General features: G+C 37.1%; 1 protein-coding gene across 7 annotated transcripts; it reads left to right on the forward strand.

Annotated features, from left to right (window-relative positions):
- Nucleotides 1-431: 431 nt before the first annotated feature.
- On the forward strand, nucleotides 432-19,541 carry exoc1 (exocyst complex component 1). 7 transcript variants are annotated; one of them, XM_084090928.1, is made up of 20 exons: nucleotides 432-585; nucleotides 1,280-1,411; nucleotides 1,518-1,648; nucleotides 2,391-2,550; nucleotides 2,849-2,866; nucleotides 3,580-3,767; nucleotides 4,698-4,925; nucleotides 5,452-5,584; nucleotides 5,677-5,786; nucleotides 7,634-7,783; nucleotides 9,583-9,691; nucleotides 11,561-11,605; nucleotides 12,097-12,260; nucleotides 13,594-13,695; nucleotides 16,938-17,011; nucleotides 17,150-17,378; nucleotides 17,470-17,653; nucleotides 18,311-18,510; nucleotides 18,712-18,906; nucleotides 19,030-19,541. In XM_084090928.1, the coding sequence occupies exons 2-20, from the start codon at nucleotides 1,288-1,290 to the stop codon at nucleotides 19,180-19,182; spliced, it is 2,697 nt and encodes an 898-aa protein (XP_083947054.1). In that variant the 5' UTR covers nucleotides 432-585; nucleotides 1,280-1,287; the 3' UTR covers nucleotides 19,183-19,541. The 7 variants fall into 7 exon arrangements, with proteins under 7 accessions (XP_083947054.1, XP_083947058.1, XP_083947056.1 ...); XM_084090929.1 differs by having other exon boundaries at nucleotides 435-576; XM_084090932.1 differs by lacking the exon at nucleotides 11,561-11,605.
- The last annotated feature ends 423 nt before the right edge of the window (nucleotides 19,542-19,964 follow it).

Raw genomic sequence — 19,964 nt, forward strand, 5'->3', positions numbered from 1 at the left:
GTAGTTCTTAGTTAGTTTGTTGTTACTGAAATTATACTCTTCTATCATTCTTTCACTGAGTGAACAAATGATAGATCTTAAATTTGAAATGTATTATAGCCTACTGTAAAGTAGAAAAGGTCTTGTTTTCATTTATTATTTCAATTATTATTACCCTTTTCACAGTTTGCATTTTAACCTTAAGAGATAAGGTTGGAGCCATAGGGTGGAGCTCATAAATTAATGATGGAGCTCATAAACTGTTAAGGATGATTAGAGGTCTATATTTTTGATCATCAGTTCATATCATCTTTATATAAACACAAGAACTACAGAATGAAAATAATTGTCAACATAAATCACAGAATCTACGTTTGTTCCATTATAATGATAACGCACGTAAGGGACTTTTATTGTAGAAATACTACCGGAAGTAGGAAGTTCATGTTTTTCTCGCTCATTACAGTTTTCCTGTTCACACTGCTTTCAGGGCTGGGTCCCTGACAGCTGATGTGATATTCAGGAAAAAAAAGCTTTAATTTTAAACAAATACAAGTCAAAGCGTTAAAGAAAGCATTTTGGCCACTCAATTTGGATGTAAGTAAGGTAAGATTCGACTTGTAGTCGCAGTTTATTAGCTTCTCAAAAAGGCCCCTGCGCTGTTTATTGTGTCAGCTGACCTTTTTATATAAAACAACTGTTATTATGATAATTAAGACAGATTAAATAAAACGCCATGAACTATGCCTTTAAAGAAGTAAAGTGGCGGTATAGTGCTACGTATGGTGTAACGTAATATTCTAATGTTTATCATAGAACAATAATTACCATATTCATTTGCTGTGGTATTTACATGGATCACCATGGTACTTTCTAGTACATCTTTGTGAATAATGGACAAGTTACCTACATGAATAAAATTAAATTTGTATGAATGTGATATTTTTATTTTAGAAAACACATTGTTTTTTACCTGCAATGTTACTTAGTATGTACTAATACTGTATTAGTACATACTAAGTAACATTGCAGGTAAAAAACAATGTGTTTTCTAAAATAAAAATATCACATTCATACAAATTTAATTTGTATGATGTCAGTGTGCAACAATACTGTAAATGTATTAATACATTTACAGTATTGTTGCACACTGACATTTTTTAAATATGTTGCATGTGAAATAATATACTTTTGAATGACCATCATTATAGTAAGTATAGCATCAACCAGCATATGTTGATATGTTTAGTGGAAGTATTGTTTGCTGATTCCCAAGACCCAATTGTGCTTTTAATTTCAGGAATAAACATGACTGCCATCAAGCACGCCCTTCAGAGGGATATTTTCACCCCCAATGACGAGCGTCTGCTGAGCATCGTCAATGTCTGCAAGGCAGGGAAAAAGAAGAAGAACTGTTTCCTATGTGCCACAGGTAGAACACAGACACAGTCTGACCCTGCATATCCATGTCAGATCACATCAGTAAACGTTTATTTAATGATTATTTTACCTCTATCAATTCTGTTTATTATCCTTAGTGACCACAGAGCGTCCAGTGCAGGTGAAGGTGGTGAAAGTGAAGAAGTCAGATAAAGGAGATTTCTATAAGAGACAGATGGCCTGGGAACTACGGGACCTGACAGAGGTTGATGCCAAAGATGCCACTAAGGTCAGAGGTCATATGCGAAATGTTATCAATATCAATTCAGACATGAAGTAAAGATCAGTAATAAAATATCTGTTAGTTAAATATTATATTAGATGCATGATATATCTGTACTGTCCAGGGCTGTGTCCAGGGCAAAGTAGAGCATTGAGCTATTGCCACCAATGGTCTCTATGGTCATCTTAGCTAACAATGCTTTTGAGAAATGCAGCCCAGATCGGTTATTGGATGATACTGGATACAGTGTTATTTTAGTATTATTTATATACTATATATTAATATTTGGAATTAGCTATTTTTAATATTAGTACTTCAATGTATACTTATTTTATTTCTATTTTTTTCCATCTTATATTTCTATTTTATTTTATTTCAGCTTGATTTAAAATGAATGAAAAAGATTTTTGTTTTAGTTAACAATACCAACACTGATTGGATATAATTTTTTTTTAAATAATTTAATTTAAACTTTAGATTACCCTTGCCATCACCTAATGCTCACTTAAAGTTAATCTTTAAAAACACTAATCATTTCAATCTCAAAGTGAATATACATGTTTCATACTGTACATTTTAATGTTGTGATGCCTAAATTTACCTGTGGCACTTAAAGTGTTTTATATTTTAATTATTTATACAAATGTAGTTAATATGGTTATTGGCCATAACATATTAGACAAAATAATTATCGATTTGGTATTGCCCTGAATTTACTGAGAAAATCTTTTCATTTTCCATTCTTTAGGAGAATCCAGAGTTTGACCTCCATTTTGAGAAGGTTTATCGGTGGGTGGCGAGCAGCACTGCAGAGAAGAATTCATTCATCTCATGTATCTGGAAACTGAACCAGCGCTACCTTCGCAAGAAAGTGGAGTTTGTAAACGTCAGTCCTCAACTGCTGGAAGGTATGGCTCTCTACTGCTCCTGGTGGTGTGGGGGAGTAATAGCATGTTGTTAAACTACCAGTGTGTTTCTAATATGTAATTACCTTAGCCCTTTGATAGAAACAATTCTTAAAGCTTATACATAGAACTATTACATTTGCAGTGGTAGGAACTCAAACTAGTTTCTGTTTTCCTGCAGCTAGTGTTCTCTCTCTTTCACTTTTTCTGAGCTCTTTGGGTTTCTGCAATGTCTATTTGATTGCCCCTTAATGCTTTAACCTGATCTGTGCTATTCTCTTTAAATCTCTCACTTGGCCAGAGCTTCCTAAAGCTGAAGGTTTGTACGCTGTTTTTTCTTCCATTTTCCATCATCCTCCATTTCCCTTCTCCAGTTCCCCTCATTAATGGTCATTCTTTCCTTCCATTAATTAATTTGTTAAACCACATCAGTTATCAGGGAACATTTGCACAATGCTCACTCTCTAGATTTGTTTGTGTGCATGTGTTTATTTTAATGAGTGTTACTTACATTATATTTATGGAGTAGTTTAGTCATATACTCACATGCATACATACTGTTCAAAAGCTTGGGATCGGTACGATTTTATAAATGTTTTTCTCTTATGCTTACCAAAGCTGCATTTATTTGATTTACTTGAAAGAAAAAACAAACAGTAAAAACAATTTTTTCTACTTGAACTTTTTAAATGTCATTCATGATGGCAAAGCAGAATTTTCAGCATCATTAATCCAGTCTTCAGTGTCACATGATCCTTCAGAAATCAGTCTAATATACTGATTTGCTGCTCAGGTAACATTTCTTACTATTATCAAAACTTTTTTTTCAGGATTCTTTGATGAATAATTCAAAAGAACAGTTCACTTTTGATGACTTTCTTATCATTTAATTATAAGATTAGAATATCATTTCTTTTAAAAACAAACAAACAATGTACTGACCGCAAACTTTTAAACGGTAGTATATGACATAAATTTGAGGTCTATATGAGTACTAATGTAATGCTCACTGTCTCATTCCTTTCCCCCCAGAGTCGGTCCCGAGCGGAGAGAGTCAGAGTGTTGCCGGGGGAGATGAGGATGCTCTGGACGATTACCAGGAGCTGAACGCCCGTGAGGAGCAGGACATTGAGGGCATGATGGAGGTCTGCGAGTACGCCATTTCCAACGCAGAGGCCTTTGCTGAGAAACTGTCCCGTGAGCTACAGGTCCTAGATGGGGTGAGTATGTTAAAGCGTTTCAAACTGTAAAACGCTGGTGTGTTAACACTAGAAGTAGTTCATTGGGATTTTTATTATAACCTATATCTATATTGAGAGTGCAATAATTATCTAAATGTTGAGGTAAATGTTCTTAAAGTTTGTCTGATTAGGGAATAGTTATGGAAGCTTGTTTCCGCCACAGAATAAAACATTTTAAAAGATAATTGAGACTTTTTATCTAACAATTGCGAGTTTACATCTCGCAATTCTGACATATTTTCTCAGAATTGTGAGATATAAAGTCTAATCCTAAGGGTAAAAAAAAGTCAGAATTGCGTGAAATAAAGTCGCAATTGCGTGTTATAAAGTCAGAATTGCGTGAAATAAAGTCGCAATTGCGTGTTATAAAGTCAGAATTGCGTGAAATAAAGTCGCAATTGTGTCTTATAAAGTCAGAATTCTGACTTTTTTTCTCGCAATTGTGACTTTATATCACCCAATTCTGACTTTATAACACATAATTGCGAGTTTATATCTCGCAATTCTGACATATTTTCTCAGAATTGTGAGATATAAAGTCTAATTCTAAGGGGAAAAAAAGACAGACTTTTTTTTTTTTTTTTTTACCTCAGAATAGTTTATATCTCACAATTCTGACTTTATAACACGCAATTGCGACTTTATATCATGCAATTCTGACTTTATATCTCCCAATTGCAACTTTATTTCTCAGAATTGTGACTTTATTTCTCACAATTCTGACTTCATATCTCGCAATTGTGAGAAAAAAAGTCAGAATTGTGAGATAAAAAGTCGCAATTATTATTATTCATTTATTATTCAGTGGCGGAAACAAGCTTCCATAAATAGTGGGTAGTCCCATATCAGAAATGAAACTGAGTTTATTTTTGGTGTCGTGAATGATAATATTTCTTCTTTTCTCCTCAGGCTAACATCCAGTCCATCATGGCCTCTGAGAAGCAGGTGAACATCCTGATGCAGCTGCTGGATCAGGCTCTGTCAGAGGTGGATAACATCGAAGGCAAGTTGCTCAGTTACGAGGAGATGCTGCAGAGCGTGAAGGAGCAGATGGACCAGATCTCCCAGAGCAACCGTCTCATTCAGATTAGCAACACCAACAACGGCAAACTACTGGATGAGATTCAGTTCCTCGTGGTACGTTATAGATAGAGCACAGACGGAGCAAAAAAGGAGCATTCGAATTTTAGGCGTGCGTCAGGCAGCCTTGCTCGAGATGCGACGATGATGTAAGAATCGTTGTTGCATTTTAATGTTTTTGTTAGCCTATCCAGTTTAACTAATTTAAAATATTCAAAACATTGCAGAAATAGAGAAGCTCAATGTGGAGAATATCTAGGTTATGAAACCGCAACCAAGCCGTTCACACAGAACACGTTTTCTGCGCTGCTTTTCCATTGTACTCTAGACGGACACCTTTGACCGTTGCACTCGTGTCTCGCAAAAGAGAGCTGCATGCCACATATTTTATATAAGCTTCTGTGTGTTTATGAACTTATTTATTTATTTATTTAAAATGCCATGGTAAGCAAAGTTCTAGATGGAGTGTGCTTTAATAGATGTTTTAATATTAAAACAAAACTCCAATAAAAGATTATTGGTATGATTAGAATTTATGTCTATTATTATCGCTTTAACTTTTTTGTCTTTTTTGTCGTGGTAGAACTACATGGATCTATCAAAAGGGCACATCAAGGCTTTGCAAGAAGGAGATTTGTCTTCTCCTAAGGGTATCGAGGCCTGCATCAACGCTTCTGAGGCTCTGTCCCAGTGCATGAATGTAGCGCTCAAACCAGGTACTGCTCTCATACTGTACACCGCTCATTTTGTGATAACAGCACTTTCAGGTGTGCATGAGCAGTATTGCTAATGTTTGCATGATGTTCAGGTCACGATAAGCTGATGGCAGTCAAGCAGCAGCAGCATCTGTTTTCTGAGCTCAGAGATGCTTTTGCCCGCCGTCTCACCAACCACCTCAACAACGTGTTTGTGCACCAGGTAACATTATTACACACGTAGTACACAGGTAAAGTACATGCACATCTTAAATGTATGGCAATGTGTGTCATTGCTGAGGAGTTTTAGGCTTCCTTTCCTTTTCCTATGAGTCTTTTATTTACCTCTGTCTGTGATTTGATTCTTTCTCCTGTGTTCCTGTTTGGCCACCAGTCGTGTCTCTCTCTATATCACTTTACTACACTGTGCTTTCTGTTCCTCTGTCAGTTCAACCACTTCAGTCACTTCAAAATGACCATCCCTCAGTTCTATAGGTCGTCCTGTCTGTCACTCCCTGTGAGTACGCCCACTCCAGCATCCTGTTTGACCCGCCCACTCTAACAGTCACGCAACTCCTCTTTCTTAGACCTAACTGTCTCATCAATGCTTCTCTCTCCATGGAAACATTTCATTTAAGCATGTTCATGGTGATGTAATCCAGACGTTCTCATCTTAGGCTTCTAAGATGATCTCCGCATAAACCTCTCAGCCAACATCATACTTGTGTTAGTAGTTGTTGATTTTGTCCCCTGAAGATGTGAAGGGGTCTTCATTGCCTTGTTTTGCTCACTCTCCGATGGAATTATGGGATGCTCGAGAGAAGATATGGCCTGGTCAGCATGCAGTTCCTGTAGTGTTTGCCTTTATGATGTGGATGTTTTATAGATGCATTGAGAAGGAACTGATTGACTGAGAATTTTTTGTGGCAGTGACTGTCGGTTTTGTGGCAGTGTTCATGAATTTGTGACGCTTGGTGGTTGTTACCCAACTAATTACGGTTTGAACTCGTGTCACTGTAATATAACAGCAATCTTTTGTGTGGTAGTAGGGCTGGGTGTTTATACAGATTTCGATATTTGTTTTGACACCAATACACAAACTCTCGATTTGATTCCATCATAATGTCCATTTTCTCTAGGGAAGATATTCTCTCTCTTCTACTGCTGTGTTTTAGACTGATTCAATAAGTCACTTGTATTTTTGAACTATTTATTAAAAGAACAGATACTTTTTTTAATAGGGCAACTCTGGTTGTACAGTAGGTTTTTAATTAAGTGAAAATAACCAGTTCATAAGAGTCATTTGTTCATAAATTAAACTGCTCTGGTCACACTCTTATGTTTTTGATTCACTAAAAATAACCTGTTCATAAGAGTAATTTGTTCATAAATCAGACTGGTCATGCTGTATGTTTTTGATTCACTGAAAAGTAAAATTCACTTTTTTTTCTTTTTCTCATGAGTCAAATTTTTTTTTGCTTCCAGCCCACAAGGACGACTCAATAGAAAGACTGTTATTTTACCATTAATTTTCTGTAAACAAGTCATTTATTAAATCACATTCAATACAGACTGCGAATGTATGTTCACAAATCTGATTTTTAAAATATGTTTTTACACAGCCACTGAAAATAGTCATAGAGCAAACAATGAATGTTGGGACTTATTGAATTTATAATGAAATTGTTCAAATCAAGATGTTGTAATGTATAAGCATTGTTGCATTATATGTTTTGTAATGACCCTGATAAAGTCCATTATCATTTGTGACCACTGACACAGCACCCTTATCATCAGTTACAGTAACCATTAAAATGCTATCATAATATAATATTGCTGCAATGTCTTATCCTCATGTCCATGGCAGTGTCAGCAGATTTTTTTAAATATGTTTTCAAACATGGGACTTCGATATTGAAATTGGTCAAATAAAGATCACGATTAATCAGAAAATCTGTATTTTTACCCAGCCCTGTGTGAGAGTGAGAGTTTGTGTGTCTTCCTTAATATTAACTTGCTTGTGTTAAGTGTTTCCACTCACTGATTCTGTCTGTGTGTTTGTGTGTGTAGGGCCACGATCAGAGCTCCACACTGTCCCAGCACACAGCTGAGCTGACACTACCCAAACACAGCCCTCTGCACAGAGACCTGCTCAGATATGCCAAACTGATGGAGTGGCTGAAGAACACCCAGAGAGAGAAATATGAGGGCCTCTCCAGGGTGAGTGTTTATCACTTCCATCACCGCCTTGCTTATCAAGACTGATATCAGGCAACATTGAGGTTTGGAAGCATTCTGTCACGTTTATACAAATTGTTCCGTCTTGATAGTCATTAAAGTGTATGGAAACTCTAATCGGTGAAGCATGTGGCAAAAGTCAAGGACAAAAACATTATTAAATTTTATAACATTCTTACTTTTAGTAGCACTACAGATTATTACCATTACAGCATCACAATAATATTTTCATAAGTCATAGTAAATTGTTATTTGTGACCAGTTTTACTGAGTTTTAATGTGTTGTATTTCAGAGTGAAACGGGTTATTCAGTGAGAAAAATGTTGGATGGAACTTTATTTTATTCATTGTGAATTTATTTAGATGGTGAAAAAGTATGTTACATATATATCAGAATTAATGTGAATATGCTAAAACAATGTCTCAATAGCTGTTTGGCTAACTTAAAGGAACCGTATGTAAGAAATGTATTTCAATTAATCATAAAATGGCCCTGATATGTCACTAGACATTAAGAAATCATGTTCATTCCAAATACTTATATCACTGACAACAGTAGTCCGGCCAGGATATTGTCATTTAAAAGTGAAGTTGCAGCCCTCAAATGATGTTGATGTTGTCATGTTGTGTTTTGGCCTGATGCCCCACCCTCCACCTATCTACCAATCACGAAGTCAGTAGTGTTTCGGCATCCGGGTTGCCAGCTCTGCTCTAGTTGAAAGCTCCTTGTAGCAGCCTACGTTCCTGCAGGATCTTGCAGCCTATCTGGCAACCTCGAATCAGGGGGGAGGGGGAGGGGATACACCGCTCTACAGTAATTTGAAAGTGATTGCAGTACCAGTTTTGGCCACAATCTTACATACGGTTCCTTTAAGTTAACAATATCCAATAGTATGCACAGCCTAAGTGACATCAGCAGAGCAGGAAGGTTGCTTTTAGAGGTTGAAAATTACAAAAATATTATTTTTCTCTCTCAAATAACATGCATGGACGAATCATTCACTTATGAATATGAATTGTTCAATGGTGTACATACCCAAAACTTGCATTAAGAAAGTAAGTAGGGCCATTTTAATTAAGATCACAATTGGGACTTTATTTTAATAAGACACTCAGTGCCATTACTGATGTATGTTTTACTGTAAAATGATTATATGTTTAAAACAATTACATCACCAACAGTTAATCTAAGGTAAAGAGAAAAAAAGAGAAAAAAACCCTGATAAAGTCTATTAACATTTATGAACATCAGTTACAGTAAAATTAAAATGCCATCAAAATAACTCTGCAATGTCTTATCCCGATGTCCTCTGAGAGCCGGTGGTTTTCCATTTGAAATGGCAGCATAAGTGGAGGAAAAAAACAGTTATATTTAATTTCAGCTCTGCTCAGACTTAATAGCACTGTTAATGTAATTCTACAGACGTTAAACCCAATAAACTCAAGGGCAAAGCCATATTTAAGGGTTTAGTTGGAGTGATTATTCTTTTTCTGATCATCACTCAGTTCCAAATTGATTCCCAAATGTTTTAGAGGCATTTGTCTGTACCCTCTATTATTATTAATCTTTAAAATCCAAATGAGATAACAGACGTGGCCTGGATGTTGCTGTGTGTACTCTGACAGATTGGATTTGTGTCCAGTTCGTCACTTGTTCCCTCTTGTCTCTCTCCTCATTATTTCCTATGTTCTTTATACATTCTTCTAAATGAGAAAAATGCTGAGAAATAAAAAAATTGGAATTTGATAAAATTCCTGATCCTCCCTTATGTTTTTTACAGACTTACGTGGATTACATGACTCGACTCTATGAGCGGGAAATTAAGGACTTCTTTGAAGTTGCAAAGATCAAAATGGCGGGCACTAGTAAGGATGGGAAAGGAAAATTTGGTAAGACCACAATAAAAACAAATTCTTTTCTTTGTTTATCAAGAAACTCTTGGAACGGGATTTTTGTCCATGCTATATCTTTAGTCAGTGTGCGTCTTGTGTTTGCTATGTTGTGTGTTTGTCATAGTGTGTGTGCTGTTTGTAATCTACTTGTGTTTTTTCTTTCGTTTTACACCACATGACAAACACACAGTTTAGAGTCGAATTTAAACTATCCGATTTAATTCTCTAGTGAAATCATTGAGCTGTCAGTCATCGCTTGTCTCTGATATGATGGTGTTACGTCACGTTGGCATAGTAATGTCCTGACATGTGCTGCATGGCCCACAGTGTGTGTACTGTTACACATGCCAGTATGCCATTACATGTGTACTAGAGGCATGACACTCACATTGTTTTGTGGGGAAAAAAACTGAATACATGAGATCCCAGGATGTGTAGAACTGCATTTCACTGAATACTTAAAAACAGAATAAAGAGGGACTTTAGTATTTACACTACTGTGCAAATGTTTGGGGTTGGCAAAAAAAGTTTTTCAAAGCAGTCGCTTATGCTCACCAAGGCTGCATTTATTTGATCAAAAATACAGTAAAATATTGTGGAATATTATTACAATTTAAAATAACTGTCAGAATAATAAAATAATTCTGATATGCAGATTTGCAGCTCAAGAAACATTTCTTCTTCTCAATATCAACATCGGAAACCATGATAAAAAAAAAATCTTTGATAAATATACATTTTGAAAGAACAGCATTTATTTGAAAATAAAATGTTGTGCAACCTTATAAATGTCTTTACTGTCACTTTAAAAAAAAAAATATATATATATTGACCCCAAACTTTTGAACTCAAGTGTTTTAGGACAAATGTTACTTTTTTTATTCAGTATTTAGATATATTAAAGATGTATAGAAAGGGTATAATTATATTATGGGCATTTTTTTTTTCACACAATAAGCGTCACATTAAAGGGATAGTTCACCCAAAAATGAAAATTAGCCCATGATTTACTCACCCTGAAGCCATCCTAGGTGTATATGACATTCTTCTTTCAGACGAATACAATCGGAGTTATATTAAAATGTCCTGGCTCTTCCAAGCTTGATAATGAGAGTGAATGGGTGTATGTCTTTGGAAGTCCATCAAAGTGCATCTATTCATTATTAAAGTGCTCCACGCATCTCTGGGGGTTAATAAAGGCCTTCTGAAGTGAAGCGATGCGTTCGTGTAAGCAAAATATCTATATTGAAAACTACACCTAGGATGGCTTCAGGGTGAGTAAATCATGGGCTCATTTTTGGGTGAACTATCCCTTTATATATAGACATTGTGTAAAGTTAAAAATACCGTTCCATTCTGTTGTGCTCCATATAACTGTTTTTGAATTTAAAAAAGCCCTCTTATGTGAAAGACCATGGTGCAAATATATATATTAGGCCCTTTTTAGCATGTTTGCATATAATTATAACTGGATTTTCATATACGTAAAATGTATTGAAGTCTTTCATAGTTGATCACTGCTGTCATTTCCGAGTGCTCAGTTACTCATACCCATCCCTATTGGGCATATCCCTATTTTCCCTGCTCATGATGGGAAACTTCCAGGTGTAAATAAGATGTTCTTTTTTCACCCGCTTTCATTACCAGTCTCAGTCTCAGCTTTTTCCTCCACATGATGAAAGAAAAGGAGCTTTTTGTTTCCAAATGGCCACTGAGCCCTAATTCTACTTAGCCTAAATTCAGCCACTGCAGTGCATGTCATATTTGAAAACTTTGACCTTTAACCCCTAACTCTGGCACCATGCTGCATGTTGTAAGCCTAACGTGTCTCTGTCTCTGATGCCTGCCTTTCTAACCGGCCTCCAGCCACGCTTCCGCGGAAAGAGAGTGCTCTCAAACAGGAGACGGAGAGTAAGTATCAGTGCCACATCCCATGCCTATCCCATAATGCCTTGCTCCCTCTTAGTCAAAAGGCATATCTGCCACACAAACACAGTAAACCATTATCTTCAGTTTCAATGTTTCATGTGTATGCAAAACATATATTTACAATCTTTTCTAAGCTTGAGTTACATGCACCGTTTTATGGATTTCATCTTACCTTATTCACTTTTTTCTTGATCAAAACTAACCTCAAACGTGTCCAATGATATCAGATTTTAAAATGTTTAATGTTAATGCATCAGGGGTTAAAGGGAGGTTTTTTTAATCATGCAATAAATCCTCTATGATTTATATGAGATTATTGGTAGTTGGATTGCATGCATTGCATTGCATTTAGATCAACGTGCTCGCCAAGGTAAGTTTAATAACCCATATAGAAAAGTGAGTTGTATATCTGGCTGGTATATTTAATATCCAGTTCATACTCTAATGGTTTCTCCTCTAATGGTCTCTCTCAGGCCTGCATGGGAGTTCTGGGAAGCTTACAGGCTCCACCTCAAGTCTGAATAAACTCGCTGTGAGCAGCTCCAACAGCCGGCGCTCTCAGTCGTCTTCTCTGCTTGATATGGGCAACATGTCCGCCTCTGACCTGGACGTAGCAGACAGAACTAGGTTTGATAAGGTACGACGCCACAAAGACTTGTGGATTGTACTGGCCCAATTTAAAGATGCTGATTGGTTCTGAATTTTCACTTCAAATGAAGATAAATACTGATATTTGTTGTGTTTTAAATCTTACACTTCCATTCAAAAGTTTGGGGTCAGTAAGATTATTATTATTATTATTGTTTAAAATAAATGAAAAGGCCTACTTTTATTCAGCAAGGACATTAAATTGATCAAAAATGACAGTAAAGTACCTTTATAATGTTACAAAATTTCTATTTTTAAAAAATGCTTCTTTTTTTAAAATCTTTGTTCACTGTAGAAACCTAAAAAATGTATCATGCTTTCTACAAAAGTATAATGCAGCACAACTGTTTTCAACATTTGATAATCATAAGAAATATTTCTTGAGGACCAAATCAGCATATAAGAATGATTTCTGAAGGATCATGTGACACTGAAGACTGGAGTAATGCTGAAAATTCAGCTTTGCCATCACAGGAATAGCCTAAATAACATTTATAATACATTAAAATAGAAAACAGTTATGTTTTGGAATATTTCACAATATTAATGTTTTTACTGTAGTTTTGATCAAATAAATGCAGACTTGGTGAGCATAAGAGACTTCTTTTAAAAATATTATAAAATCCTACCAACCCAAGTGAAGTTGCCTAGTTTAACAGCTGGAGCAACTCTTTTATTTGAAGAAATATAGAATATATAATTCCCTGATGACAAATAAACCTCAATCTAAATTAGACAAATCTAAAATTAGATGGGAACAAGATTTAGGCATTAGCGCAGATGGAGAAGCCTGGAGTGAACTATGCAAGGAAGGAATCTCATCTTATTTGAACTCTAGATATAGACTGACTGACTGACATTTAATTTTCTTCACCAAGTTTATTTCACTCCATCTAGACTCTGCATAAGTTCTCACCTCTAAATAATCTTACCTCTATGCTTTAGATGTGGTATAGACGAGGGAACTGGCAAACAAATTGCAGTATTATATCTGTTATACATGGATTCACCTTCCCAGTAGACCCAGATAAATGTTTATTGGGTAACTTCACCAATTTCAACCTCAAGCAAAGCCATGAGATAAAACGTATTCATTGCCAAGAAGTGTATTGCAATGAAGTGGAAATCAGATACTGTTATTACAATTAGTCTGTGGTTTTCGGAGGTTAATAATTGTATACCTTTAGAAAAGCTAAAGTCCAGTCCTTGTGTCTTTTTCTTTGTTTTGTATTGTCTGATGTATAATAAAAATATTCAACAACAAAAACTGTACCAACCACATATGTCCATTAAGGGTTTGTGGTCCTTTCTCTGTTTTCTAGATCTTTGAGCAGGTTTTGAGTGAGCTGGAGCCGCTGTGTCTGGCTGAACAGGACTTTATCAGCAAGTTCTTCAAGCTGCAGCAAAATCCTACACTAGCTCAGGTGAGTATCAGACACTACTGGTTCTGATATGTGCGTGTATTGTATTTGTGTGTGATGGTGTTTTTAAAGGTGCAGTATGTAATATTGACTGCTAGCAGTTAAAATGGGTACTGCAGTCCAAATTAAAAATATTGGAGAGAGTTGTTTCCCCTGCCCCCCTCCTCCTCAGACTCAACCATAGACTGTAAAAAAAGATGGACGGCTCTGCTTCCATCCACTGTAGAAAAATGAAGCCAAAATATCCCGGTAATGGTCGTTGAAGATTACGTTGTTCAGAGCCAGAGTCTGCGCAGTAGTGATCCTGAGGTGGAGCCGCGGCATCAAGGTCCCGCCCACACTCCCATACATCATTGTCATGATGTTTCACCCCAGTATAATAGCATCAAATAACTAACTAAAACCAAAATTACTGGGCAAGTGAACATTAGAACATACGTCTGCATGATGAGAACTACATAAAATGACAGAAACTATCTTTAGAAAAAGATTATTTGGAGTGTAATTGGATTTTTTAGTTTGGCTCACGTCCAATTCGATTACATGGAGAGGGTGGGGTTTAAGACCTATAATGCAGCCAGCCACCAGGGGGCGATCAAAATGCTTTGGCATCGCTTTTCAGGACTTTTCATGCTTGGCACACTTGGGCTGAATCCGAAATCGTCCCCTATACAGCCATTTGTAGTGGTGTCTGAAACCATAGTGAATGTTATCGAGTGCACTCATTCTATCCCACAATGCACCGCAATAATGAAAGTACAACAGATGTACACTCAACGGCTGTCCGAATTCACTCACTCGTTCTCATTCACTCCTTCAAGTGAACTGTATTAGTGGACTAATGTAGGGTATAGTGAATGAGGGTATAGAGCTCCGGACGTCACGTGACCTATTCTGTTTACACCGCCATTTTGGCAGTAAAGAGGCCGTACGAGACTAGCGTGAACGGATGGCGGCAGCATGAGTTTTAAGGCAACAGAGTTCACTGTGCACATAATTAAAAAGATATAGACCCACCTGTACATAGCAAAACTTAATAGTTTAAACATAACAGATCCCTGTAATGCCCCCGGGGTGCTTTTCATGTGTATTAACTTAGAAAGTAAGCTAAGTAAAGAAAACGTTAGCTTTCCTGAACTGCAGTATCCTGATATAACGTTATATAACTAACGTTACTTCATTAACTTTCCCTCGTCCTATTCCGGAGACTCTTTAAAGGCCTACAAAAGCCTGGAGCTTAAACCTGCTTAAACCTGCTCTGTCGTCATTGGAAAGGCAAGTCAACTGTGTTGTTATCGACGCTAGCTGTCCTTGTTTGTTGGTAGCAAGGATAGCAATATCACTGTGAGAACAGTAGACTCAGTATGAAATCTTAATCCTTTAATCCCAATTTTTTCCCAGACATGAAAATATCCGAATGATGTGTCATTAGTTGCCCATTGAAATATATATTTTTTTTTTTTATGTTTATGGACAGTGTGTGAAAATTTGTGTTTATGTCCAATCATAAACCGGTGGGATAATGTATCGTGTGTGTGTGTGTATATATATATATATATATATATATATATATATATATATATATATATATATATATATAAACTGATATTAGTTTACACATTAGCACCGGTCACAGTTATGACTGAACATAAAACACATTTTTTCACACACTTTCCATAAGCATTTAAAATGCTTTTAAATGCTTTCCTCCACCTGTTCTGGAATCCAGGCGCACAGCAGCTGTCCACCATGTTGAAATAGTAATTGTTTTGAATTATTATTCGACCCGACCGCTATTGATAACGCAAAAGCCGCTCTGGCGCTCTCCTGGTTGACTGCCAAAATGGCGGAGTTTAGATTGCATGACGTCAGCCTCCGGAGCTCTATTGGGGCGATTTCAGATTCAGCCTTGGACTCAAGGCACACGCGGGTTGCCAGATATGCAACAGGAACGAGCGCAATTGACAGTGGAAAGCGTTGGAACAAGCCTAACACTAAATGCATCTTGAATATTAATCCACATTTTAATATGCCTCGTGTCATAGAGCTTTTTAGGTGGATGCTGAGGTCAGGTAGAATCTGGGGTCTCTGAACCTATTTGTTTGCTGGTTTCCATGACTGCAATAAGCTGTGTTTTCTGCTGGCAACCCGGGGTGTGGAAACACTATTCAGTAAATTGGCAGTGGCCGGGATCACACAGACCAAAACATAAACAGACATTCCGACACGGAACGCACATTTCAAAGTAGAATAACTTGCGGTAGCTTTGTTTTTCCGAGAAACAGGTATTTGAACTTACCTAAATCTCTGCTAACATATTATGGTATTTTTATGCTTTAGTACAGTCAAAAATTACATACAGCACCTTTAAAGGGGACATATCATAAAAATCTGACTTTTTCTGTGTTTAAGTGCTATAATTGGGTCCCCGGTGCATCTACCAACACCGAAAACGTGAAAAGTGACAACCCAGTAACTTTGTTTTGGCAAGACTTTCTCTGCAAGCATAAATAAGCCGATCAGATTTCGCTCCCCTTCTGACGTAGGAAGGGGATTTTATTATAATATTACGGCCCCTTAATCTGCACGTTTCCACGCCATTTGGTTTTCGCAAGCGACAACAGTGTAACTAGTTCTAACACAATGGCAAAAGTTTGGAGATGGTCCTCACTGCAGAACACGAAATCCAGGGGGAAATCCCACCTTACATATACCTAAACCTACCTATCTCCACCCCCTGATCCCTAAACCCACCCCTAAACCTACCAATCTCCACCCCTTAGATCTGGATCCAACTCCGCCCCCTGGATCTCGTGTACATAAATGTATCCACTAAACATTCAGGAACGTCCAGGTTGCAACCTCTAACCTCTCCTAAAAGTTGCAACCTCTTCCTGAGTCTCTCTGTAAGGCTGCACTCCGCTATTGGTTATTTCTGAGATTTTAGATGAGTGAGATTATTTTCGTGTTTTGTTATTGTATTCAAAGCTCCTGTAAAGGATCGGCAGTCTTCTGAATGTGGGCGGGGAGCAGCAGCTCATTTGCATTTAAAGGGACACACACAAAAACTGAGCGTTTTTGCTCACACCCAAAAGGGGCAAATTTGACAAGCTATAATGAATGATCTGGGGGGTATTTTGAGCTGAAATTTCACAGACACATTCTGGGGACACCAGATTTATATTACATCTTGTGAAAAGGGGCATAATATGTCACCTTTAATGATGTTCTAAATGCCTCATTAGGCAGAGAATGTGGATGACGCCGATGGAACAGTGCACTCCAGACCCACCAGTGAACATAGATATTCAATATCTGAGTGAGTCACAGTTCTCTTGAGCTCTTAGTTCATTAATTTCTTTCTGTCAGTCATCCATTTAACAGTCAAATCTGTTTTTAAGCAGATTAAATAAGCCTTCAAATGCAAAAAATGATCGTACATCCATTTCTCTTGCAGTAAGGACATGGTTCGGATGATGATGAATAAGATCTTTCAGAGCATCGAGACGGAGCTGAACAGTCTGATAGCTTTAGGTGATAAGATAGACAGCTTCAACTCTCTCTACATGCTGGTGAAGATGAGTCACCACGTCTGGACAGCCGAAAATGTCGATCCCGCCTCATATCTCAGCACAACACTGGGCAATGTGCTGGTCACTGTCAAGAGAAACTTTGATAAATGCATCGTAAGTTGAGCTCATGATAAGCATCTTTTTATCTATGTATTGATGTTGAGACAAGCATCTGAATCTTCTGATGTTTCTGTTGCTCTTTCAGTCGGGCCAGATTCGTCAGATGGAGGAAGTGAAGATTTCAAAGAAGAGTAAAGTGGGCATCCTGCCGTTTGTCACTGGCTTTGAGGAGTTTGCTAAGCTGGCTGAGGCTATTTTCCGAAACGCAGAACGACGGGGTGATCTGGATAAAGCCTACATCAAACTCATCAGAGCCGTCTTCCATAACGGTGAGGGTCATGACCAACCGGACCTTTCATACATTTATTAAATCTTGAATAGATGTGAGAATGCATGAGAAGCTCTAAATCACTTGAATTGCTACGCTTCAGACATTTTTTGAAATCTAAAAAAAAAGAAAACATGATAATATGGGAAGTGGAGCATTGAGAACCAGTGTTATTTTAGTTTTTTATGTAGTTTTAGTATTCTTTTTTTCCTAATTAGCTTATGTTTTTTGTGTATGTTGCTATATTTTTATATAGCTTTAAATGATTTCAATTTCAGTTTTAGATCTAGTAATTTTAGTTCTTAAGCCTAAACTTATTTCAGTTAGTCACCAAGGCAAGATTTCTCATTTTCTTTTTTTTTAAGTTGAAGTTTTTCATCTAACATTTATTTATTATTTCAATTACCGGCAATGATTAATGATTTATAGTTTTAGCTTTAATTAACAATAACAAGACTTTTGAGAACCATTTAAGACTCAAGGGTGCTGGTCCATTAATTGAAAATGTGACTTATTATTCTTCATGTACATCAGGAGCATAAACACATTTGAATTATGGGCGGCAAACCACTATACAGAATCAGGTTTCGATTTTTAATATTTGCGGTTCTGCTATATCATTTGTTTTCCACACTCTTGTCTGTTTGTGTATCCATAGTGGAGAAAGTGGCCAACGAAAGCCAGAAGACTCCACGTGATGTGGTGATGATGGAGAACTTCCACCATATCTTCTCAACTCTGTCCAGCCTCAAGATCTCCTGTCTGGAGGCAGAGAGAAAGGAGGCCAAGCAGAAATACACAGAACACCTGCAGTCCTACGTCATCAACTCGCTGGGTCAACCGCTGGAGAAACTCAACGTGAGACAAATCTTTAAGGAAACCTGAATTGAGCAGTTTTCCAGTACATCTGTGTAAATGAGGAATTTAGGAATGAAACTAAAATGTGTTTGGATTATTAATGTAATTGGATTTTTCAGCCTTTGTTTATGCTGTCTTCATCTTTGCATTAGAGTGTAATAAGTGTCCTGGACCATGGTTAATTGTCTTCCCATCTTGCAGCACTTCTTTGAGGGTGTAGAGGCTCGTGTTGCCCAGGGTGTGCGAGAAGAAGAAGTGAGCTACCAGCTGGCCTTCAATAAACAGGAATTGCGTAAGGTTATTAAAGAATACCCTGGCAAAGAGGTGAAAAAGGGCCTGGACAACCTCTACAGGAAGGTGGATAAGCACCTGTGTGAGGAGGAGAGTCTGTTACAGGTGAAAAAGAACAAGAGTCAAATAATGAAACACTAAATGGCTAATTTGAATATGGTTGCATTTATAATCTTTTGAGATTCTTGAGAATGTCAGTTTAAATGTGAACTTTGTTCTGTCCATTAGGTTGTTTGGCACTCCATGCAGGATGAGTTCATTCGGCAATACAAGCACTTTGAGGGCTTGATAAACCGCTGCTACCCGGGGTCTGGAATCACCATGGAGTTCACCATTCAAGACATGCTGGAGTACTTCTCCAGTATCGCTCAGTCCCACTAAAACAGGAAGCTGAATCATAGTGAGAGAGAGAGAGAGAGGGAGAGAATGAGTGCTTAATTTGTACATACATTACAGTGCATTTAAGGGAACTAACACTGGAACCCTGTTTGTAACTTGAGATTCTGTTGTTACTGATTCCATGAGTTTTGTTGAAAACCAACAATTCTTCATATAGCTTTAGTTTAGTGAATCGCAAATGACTGAACTTTTTTTATTATTACGCTCAACACTAAAAATGTGTGTGGCTGATCTTTCATGCACTTGAATGCTGATGAGTATCAAAAACATTCTGTAAGGAAAATCACAAAATAAACGGCCTGGAGTCATATTAAAGTAAATAAAGCATACTTTTGAAAGTACATTTTCTTTATTTCTTTATTTATTTGTGATTCTTGTAATTGATTGTTGATTATAAAGCAGATAGTTGTCTGTTCACTTCACGCCAATTAGAAAAACGATATTAGCATCCAGACCGACAGACCATGGCATACTGTTCTGTTGTCTGATTCTGATTGATGTTGCTAATGTCCATAAAAAAATCAACCTGAATCTTAAGTGATTCCAACAATGTTGTTATCGACGTCATAGTTGTGGTGTGGACTGAGATCTGAGAGCTTTCTGTCCCTCCATTGACAGCTACGCAACTACCACTTTGTCGCTTGAAAAAGTTCACAAGGAGATCTTAAAACATCCGTAAATTGAGCAGTTTAGTTCAAATTTTCTGAAGAGACACCATCGCTGTATATGATTGAATTTAGGCTTTTATTCACATATAAACATTC

This window comes from Abramis brama (genome assembly GCF_963993115.1).
Source record: "Abramis brama genome assembly, chromosome: 18".
Taxonomy (NCBI): Eukaryota; Metazoa; Chordata; class Actinopteri; order Cypriniformes; family Leuciscidae; genus Abramis; species Abramis brama.